Source organism: Hippoglossus stenolepis, chromosome 11, assembly GCF_022539355.2.
Source record: "Hippoglossus stenolepis isolate QCI-W04-F060 chromosome 11, HSTE1.2, whole genome shotgun sequence".
NCBI lineage: Eukaryota > Metazoa > Chordata > Actinopteri > Pleuronectiformes > Pleuronectidae > Hippoglossus > Hippoglossus stenolepis.
The window spans coordinates 23,458,130-23,467,312 of NC_061493.1; the positions used below are offsets into that span (position 1 = coordinate 23,458,130).

Below are 9,183 nucleotides of genomic sequence, written 5' to 3' on the forward strand. Positions count from 1 at the left end.
GTGCTGTTTATGATATGCTATATTGAGTCTCTTGAAAAGGAGCCATACAAGTTCAATTTGTTATTACTATTATTAGAGATTCTCCTTTTCAAGGTGACAACAAACACGAGAAGGAAAGCTGCTCCGTCGGCCTTCCCTTCAAACTGCAGAAAGGCACTGAAGGGCCCAGGAACAAGAAAACCTGCACAAGGAGACAGTTGCTCACTGCTGCTGTGCTGACGTCTATATTAAGGCTCAGAGAAAGAGAGAGAGAGACTGTCGAGGATGTGAGGAGGACACCCCCCACATCGAGGAAACGTGCTCCGGTGTGCTCAAGGATGGAAACATATGATTACACAGCCGACCGTCTCTAGTCAGCTTCCACTGTCGCCTGCATCATTTTATTGAACTGGGTTTTATGGATGTTCAAATCTAAAATGAAAAGCCTCTGTGGCGTGTTGCATCCCCCTGTTGTTGCATTAAATTGTAATAACGCCATCTCATAATGAGCACATAATGGTGTCAATTATACCATATGATGCTGATATGCTGGTTGGTTGATCTAAAAAGGCTGTGGATCTTGTCTCTTATCTTACGGGAGCCAAAAGTATTTGCGTTACCACATCAGATAACGTTGTTGTCTGACTTCCCAGTGGCCATTTCATTCGATGACACTTTTTCTCACTATACAATGGCGGCATAGAGCGAATCTTGCATCGTGACGCTTTTCAATTTGGTTACAGATACTTACTAGTTCAAGAAACTCAGATCACCACTCAGCAGAGAGGCTACCAACGTTTAAATTCAAATGTATTCAAACTCCAGTGGGACAGGGCACTGGACACTTCACCGGGCCACACGGAAGCTGCCCCAGAGTGCAGGTGAAAGCAGAGCAGAGCAGCACAAGGCCTTTCTGTTCCTCCACATTGTTTCCCCTCCCTGCTGCAGAGCCCTGCCCTTTGGCACATCAGAAGAACAGGGAGGCCCCACCCATGCCGTGTCAGACGAGTACACAGAGACGAAGAGAGCGAGGAGGAGGAGGAGGAGGAGGAAGAGGGGGGGGGGAACCTCAGAGACACAGTTACGTTGTGGTTTTATGACTTTCCACGCCGTTTTTTGAGTTTGTTTTTTTTAAATCAGAGAGAGGCCAATGGCAGAGTCCGACTGTTTGAACGTTCAGCTGCGGACGGAAAAGGTTTAGCTGAGCTTGACTCAACGTTTCCTGCTTCAGTGACACACATCCACACCTAGAAACTGTCCGGTACAACTACACTCCACTGACTCACACAGCAACACAACAATCCAGACACGTCAGCAATTAGAGATTCCAGAACTAATACCGCTGTGTAGCAGTGCTGCTGAATAATAACTTGCAGTGATATTGCTGGTCAATTAATCCTTAAAACTGACTGACTTTGTTTTGCACATTAAAAGTAATTAACAAATATAAAATATATGATATGCACATTAAGACACACATATATTCACACATACACAAGATTTTAAAGTAAACGAGAGCTGGTGCGGACGAGGCAGGAAGTTAAACGTTTGTAGAAAGACAAAGAAAGCTAAAGGCAACATTTACAAAGACACGACAAGGAAAAGAGAAGAAACATATTTACACATATTCTGCATATGTCACTGTTTCTCATTTTACTTGTACAATGTGCAACACTACAACTGGGAGTTACCAATGTTTGTCTAAGATGTTTTATTTAAAGTAAACAACAATGACAACTGAGTTTAAACTCCACCCAAACTACAGCAGCACATATTTAACCACATGATTAGTGGAACATAAAAGAAACACGCGGCCTGGGTCAGGAAAGAACCCATCCAAATAAAAATCTGGATCTAGTGGATTTAAATATGGTTTCATCAGGGGCCTGTTGGGCGTTGGCAGAGGTTTCTACTCTACTGCCATTGTTTTGTTACACTAGAGGACTGGTTGAAATACAAAACACAATCACACACACATGAATAGATACACAGACACCGCTGCAGCCCTGTGTAAAGTATATATATGTGGGACGTGATGGATTTGCATCACAGTACAACCTTTAATTGGTCTGTTTTGTTGTTGTATGCTCCGCTGTCACTTCTCCTGATTGGGTCAAATGTGATAAATCAATCACAATCCAAAGTACTCAACAAACTCAATGATACTTTATCACTTTAACTTTAACGATAAACTAAACATGACAAACAGGAGTTTAAAGAGTCCTGGTGGCTCATAGAATATACAGCCAATAATTAGATCAATATAAAAATGTTCATATCAGTCGATATCGATGATGATCATGATAAAAGTTTAAAGACAGATTCGTACTCCTGAGTGAAGGTTGAGCTTTAAAACTCTTCAGCATCAACTATGTGTCACACCTCGTCACTGTGCTCACAAGGCAGGAACAATATGTGGATAGACACTCAACCATTGATGCTAGAGATGAAAAATATATCGCGGTAACTATTATTATTATTATTAATTTAAAACACAGATTTAGGAAAATAAAAGCTGACAAAGTAAAGGCAAAAATGCAAAAAAAAGGAAGCCTTGTCTGTAAGCCAGGACAAACTCTCTTAACCCTAAAACAAATGTCAATGAACCACCACTCTGACGCTCAGCTGCAGAATCCTGTTCAGCTTTCTGTACAACTTTTACTACGAGATACTGTGGCCTGAATCCTGCAGCATGACAACAACTCCCATAGGTTCAAAGGCCTGACCTCATTCCTTGTTTTCATGTCATCTCACCTCCATCTCATTGACCCCACATTCATCAAACACAGCAGTGGCCTTGGACGACCTTCGTGGCCTAAATGTCACATCAGGTTTTTACATATTTGTCCGATGAACTAATAATTTTTCCGCGTCAGTTTGAGATTATTAATTGTAGGATTATTATATACACCAAAGATATGACATCAACATAAACCACAAACAAACGTTTGACCTTGTACAACGCTTAAGAAAAAAAAGAATATGTATAAAAAGCATTGAAACTTCTGTGACACATCTGAGACGTGTCTTTGGCGGTAGATACATGTTCCTGTTTATTCTACAGAGTTGTCTTGGTTATTGTCGTGACTCATGGAGGAAACAGTTCATCGTTAAATTCAGTATACACCTTTAAATAGTCAGTGAGACAAACAAGTCCTTTTTCCTGAAAAGGTCTTTGCTGGTGCAGATTTGTTCGTGTCTGGCAGCAGTGAGGGAGTTGTGCAGTGTCAGTTTGTCCTCAGAAATACAACCGTACCATTACCGCGGGGATTCTTGGCCAGCGAGCGATGAGCTGCGGCCCACGCTGCCTATCAGGCCTCATTCCAGGCATATTTGCAGAGAGAGCCAAGACAGAGAGACGACAGGCTCTCAGATCAGTGAGGACTATATTGCACATGTGGTTAATTTTGTTGATTTTACATGTTGACAGCGTTTTTACCACAATTAGTTTTCTATGGTCTCTGCCACTAAAGGTGAATCTTGTATCTTAAAACACTGTCCAACTTTTTTTTTACCTGAAGCAGCTTCAAACATTCGACTCTGAACAAGGAGAAAGTTTCCTCCTTCTCTCCCTGAGCGTCTGTTCTCTGTGACTCTGCTGAGTGGGTTCCATCTCCTGTGAGAAGAACTGACTGAGTCACAGCTTCAACTGTCACAACCAGCTCCAGCTGAAGAGTGAAGCTGAACTGAGATCAGTTCAAAACACTCAGAAGTTATTAAAAACCAGAGTTTATCTCCAATATTCAGCAGGAAACCTTTAAACTAGCATGGGTAACATCCAGCGTTCAGTTGTGTTTGGGTTCAGGGAGTGGGACGACACCAACAACCAACAAGAATCTTATCAGTTCCCATCCCTTTCATTGTTCCCTCTGAATTTGAGGGAAAGCAGTGCAGACATTTCATTTGTCAGTAACTAAAATGGAAAAGGAATCAATCAAAAAGTCTATTTCACCAGAAATGCCTCCGATACAGCTGTAAATGCTTGGTCAGGCATTGGCAACTACACCAAACCGATCTGATACCACATCTGTAAACTATGTTCTGCAAGTTTCCTTTCCCAGGAATCGAGTCTTCTTCTTCGCTGCTCCATAACTACAGTTGTGGTGTACTGCCACTAGTAAGTACTGTTTTTAGAGCAGTGAAGAACAAGGGATTTCTGATTTCCTCTAAATAATGTTTGGAAGTTTTACAGACTAAACATTTAATGTCACTACTGTGTCGGCCAGAAACTAGATAGTGTGGTTTGGATTTAGTTAAAGAACAAAATAAACTCAGTGAGCTTCTAATCATTGAGTTTTGAGGTTAGTCTGCCGGAGGTAAAAAGATAAAGTATCTCGTATGAAGGACAGGACACACTGACAGCTTCTGAATGTGTCCCAGGGGTCAAAGTTCACTGCTGATTGTTTGGCACAGTTGCTGATTGTCAGGACGCGTTAATCCTTTGACATCCTTTCACCCATTTCTCAATTTCCCTTTGATCAGCCAAACAAAGAGCTGTCAATTAGCACCGTCGCATCCAAATGCCACAAGTCACGTTGTTTGAGGATTAAAACATCTGTGAACATCTGTGAAGCAAACAAGCAACATCCCGGACAAAAGCGCGCCGACTCCCAACACGACAAACGTGGCAGCTGCTGTGTGTCTTTTTGCTGAGTTGTTGCTGAGCACCACTTCTCTCAAGGTCTGTGTGATAATGGCTGTGTTGATGGGGTGATCTGCGATGGGTGGGGGATGTGTGTCTGGCTGGCATCCTGCCATCCTCTCACCACTTTTTCCTGCATCGTCGTCGATTACATGAAAATGTCACTGCAGAACAGAGGCCTTTCACTTTCATCACAGAGGCAGCGAGTCTCTGCGTAAAATCTCACAAGACTAGAAATGGATAAATGAAGATTTGTGTGGTTTGTAACGGTAGAAATGCTGCATAACTGAAGGTTTAGAAACTGTTATATTTCCTGAAAGAGGTCAATGGTAGTGATGTGTCATTCCATTGATTTGCTGTCTGATCTGATATCAAGTAAAACTCAGGCTGGTATCATGAAGATAAATATGACATTTTTGACAAACGCACAACCTCTGTGGAGACTGACATAGTGGATGTGTTACAATAAAATCCTCCTGCTGATCTACCGACCCGAGCAGAATCTAATCCTGTGGGAAACACAGATGCATTCTCAGATGTTCGATTGAGTGGACAGGCAGCTTCAGCATGTGGAGGGTCTCCACACCGTGCTCTCTTTGTGGCAACCACGCCAAACCAAAGGGGTGAATACAGAAAGTGACAATTAGAACAGGTTTGATGACTCTGCTGCTGTACCTATGGAGGCCTGAGGTTCGCCAGGGCCGTGTGTAAATTATTCATCGAGACCTGCTACACCCTCTGGCAGACGCCGGGATTGAAGTCATCATAAAGAGTCGAGCTCAGGGTGGAATGTGTCAACTTTCCACAGGCTGTTCACGAGACGAGCAACGAAGTTTGTTTTGTGTCGCGTGGGACCAAATGTAGTGACATAAGGGAAAACTGCTGGGGCCCACATTGCCGGCCATCTACCATCAGCTATTAATTGTCTCCGTTTGTTGGCAGCTACTCTGCCCAAACATTCCTCTGTTCGTGACTGACGTCAAAATGTGAGCGTTAGTCACCAATTTCAAATCCGGTAAGACTGTCTGGCAAGTCTTGAGACACGTATTACAGTGCAGCTGAAGTTCCCAATGCAGGTGAACACCTCACGTGCAGGAGTAAAAAAATACTGATGCCGATATATCAGCCGATGTACATACATAAAAAATACAAGTACAACCAAATACATAGAGCCTGAAATAAAGCAACACAAGGCAGTTTTTATACTTTAAGCTTTAAAATCATTTTGATAGTGCACTTACTTATAAAAAGGGAGGTCTGTCATTGCCACAGCGCCCCCTAGAGGCCGGGAACTACACTATGTAACCCTGGAGTACGGTGCTGGAACATTACAACCTGCTTTACGTCACACACCAACAACCAGAGACAGCTGACGATAGGAGACAACTGTGGACATCACCACAGAGCCACCGGAGAAAATTATTCTCCGTCAGCTTGTCAATAAAAATGCACGTGAATTACCCATCCCACCTGTAGGGGGAGCCCGAGTAGCTGAGAGCGAATCTGGCGTTGTGTCGCTTTTAGAAAAGAAACATAAATGCACATATTTCCTGCAGTTTTGATATTGGCCAATATCGGCAAACATAAACGCTGATATGTCTGTGAAAGGCTCATATCGTTTACCATTGTCGGCCGAATGATACAACGGTGTGGCTTGAATAAGACCAGTGCTAGTCTGGAGTTTCCCATGGAAAAAGTATTTGTATCGTCAGTGGGAAGACATGGCAGCTAATTCAATTAGCCCCATCAGTGCGTTTGGCAGGCAACCAGTCGGTGTTGACATCCCATATGTAGGCTTGAGAGGTGGAGCTTTAAACGGAGTCAAATTACAAAAGCAACTGGGACAAGCCGGTGATAATACTGTGAACGTAATAACGAGGGTGGACTCACCCACGGTGGCAGCTCAGTCGTGGGCAAACTTTTCTTCATTGCTTTCTCCTCATGCTCCAGGAATGCTAAGGCACGGTTTATCCTGTAGTCCTGACTGCCGTGGTTCTTCTTCCAATAGAACAACGCGGCCAGTGCGATCAGAACCCAGCTGAAACTGAACTCAAAGTATCCCAAGATGTAGATGGGGAAGATGAGGGCGAAGGTCTTGGCAAACTTAATCCACATCTGGGAGACGTCCGTCAGCGACGACTGCTGCTCGTCTTCCAGCTCTTGTGGAGACAGGGGCGGCCCCATGGCGGAGCTCACCGGGCTGCTGGGCGCTGCCACGGGTCCGTTCGCCCCGACGCCTGGTCCCGCCGAACCCTCCATCCTGTTACTCATTTCCCCTCTGGAACGACAGATAAGGAATCCTTTGACATTTGGCACAAGCATTCACTTGGTTTTCGTAGCTAAAAGGTCAAGGTGGCCTCACAAAGTATGTCGATATTTTTCTGTGATATCTTAAAACTCAGTTTGAGGGAGTGTCATCGAATTAGGGACGAACATTCACTTTGACTCAAGAGGTTGAGGAATCTGTATCCCTCCTTCTTCCTTCAGAATAAACCAGGGTGTGATTAGAAACCTTATTAAAAACATCTTGATTGAAATTCGAAAGGAAGCAAACAAAGTCTGAATCATCAAAATCAATCTCAAAATTGTAATTGTTTATCAAAAGAGAAGATAAGAGGTGACATGTTGGTTATTTCACTTTAGTGGTTGAAAGGTAATTTGCCTAAATTCTAAATTAAGATCAACATTAGTTAGTTTGAACAGTTGAAGTTAGAGTGGATGTGATCGAGTTATTCATTCTACATAAGTTTACTTTTCACATCCACTCAGGCTGCAGGCTGAGCTGTGGACTGGACCTCATACAAAACTCCGTTGCAAAATTCTCCACTTCTTGTTACCTTGAGTCCCGTGAAAACAGGAAGCAGCGCGTAGTGGGAAAAATGGAGATGAACACATCTGGAGAATTCACTCTTTAATTCGGCATATTTCCAAAACAGCTACACGTAATTTTAACGGTAATATTTTCACTTGGAAAACTGCCTCAACCGTTGGCCCCGCAATCCCCTGCGACCACGACGGCGCTTGTCAACAAGTGCGGGACGGTTGTTAAAGTTGATGTTTTCACTGAAATGCGTGATGTTAGGTGCGGTTGTAAATGCGCCGAACAAAACCCCATCGAGGGTTCAATCCGAAATTTGCTTTAGTTCCTGGCTTCCATAGCGTGAAATGTTCCCTTTACGCGGCGCAACGCCGAAGAGGCAGATTTTCCAACAGAGTCTGGCGTGACGTTCTTCCCAAAGTGACACGTATCGGTGGTTCGACTTCAGCCGCTTCACAGGAACCAAACTCCGGCGACACAACACCAACTCCTCCGCCCTCAGGCGCTCCGACACTCACCGCTGTCCGCCTGCCACCTCCGTTCCTCCCGCAGAATAAAGACAGATTCACTCCGGCAGCCGAGTCCTCACATACCGAGCAGAGAGTGTGACAGCCCGCCCTCCTTCTGCACATCCTGCCGCGGCCACCAGCGGCTCCACCGGGCCGCAGGAAACTGTCATCGCCGGGAACGAGGTCAGCTCCGGCGGGGAGGGAGCTTCAAAACACCGGGGCCACAGCGAGCCCGAGCGCCACCTGGCGGCGACCAACTTCCCCCGCTTACTGGAGACAAAACTGAATGTTGTTATTATTAAAAATGACAAAACTCATATTAAATAACTACAATAAAGTATCAGGCTCTGAGGGGAGACGATATATATCATAATATTACGAGAATAAAGTCAGAATATTACAAACAAATTACAATATTACAAACAAATTACAATATTACAAGAATAAAGTCAGAATATTACAATAAAATCATAATATTACAAGAATAAAGTCATAATATTACAAGAATAAAGTCAGAATATTACAAGAATAAAGTCAGAATATTACAAGAATAAAGTCAGAATATTACAAGAATAACGTCATAATGTTGATTTTATGAGAATAACGTATTTACAAGAATTAAGTCTTTTTAAGGATAAAGTTATAATATTACGAATATTAAAATAATAATTTAACCAGAACAGTTGTAATTTTGCAAAAATAAAGTTGTCATGATACATTTTTTAGAATAAAGTCAAAATATTACGAGAGGTAAGTAATTTTTTGGGTCACCACAGTTTCATACGACCGGAGATCAGTCGTCCATGTTCCCTTCAGGATACTCACCTTTGACCTTTGACCCTTTCATCCTATTTGTTGCCTGTAGAGTTTGTGCTTGATTTAACAACGTCTATAATAAAGATGATTTAATCTGTGAAATCACTGGAGAACATGTTTAAATTCGATGGAAACGAATCATTAGGGCGCGAGGGGACTTTGCTGGACCGGCATGTCCCCACTAGGTGTCATGGCAGCGCCTGTGAACTGCAGCATCACAGCTGACGTGGAGGAAAAGACGTCTGACACACTGTGAATTAAAGTCTGAGACAAAGTAGGAACACTTCAAAACATGAAACATACATGACATAGGAAGCTTTGACTTCCACTCATTGTGGACAGCCTAACCCAAACCTCATCCACAACCTGGACCAGGACAGATTCATGTCCAACACAAACCTCATCCACAACCTGGACCA

General features: G+C 43.3%; 1 protein-coding gene across 4 annotated transcripts in view; it reads right to left on the bottom strand.

Moving 5' to 3' along the window:
• Positions 1-8,114, bottom strand: part of esyt2a (extended synaptotagmin-like protein 2a) — a 32,621-nt gene extending 24,507 nt beyond the window's left edge. For all 4 annotated transcript variants that reach the window (XM_047341933.1, XM_047341932.1, XM_047341931.1 and 1 more), the window contains exons 1-2: positions 7,958-8,114; positions 6,512-6,899 (exon numbers count right to left, since the gene is read on the bottom strand). In XM_047341933.1, the coding sequence (XP_047197889.1) occupies positions 6,512-6,892 (381 nt within the window). In that variant the 5' untranslated portion in view covers positions 6,893-6,899; positions 7,958-8,114. The remainder of the gene's footprint in view (positions 1-6,511; positions 6,900-7,957) is intronic.
• Between the last annotated feature and the right edge of the window lie 1,069 nt (positions 8,115-9,183).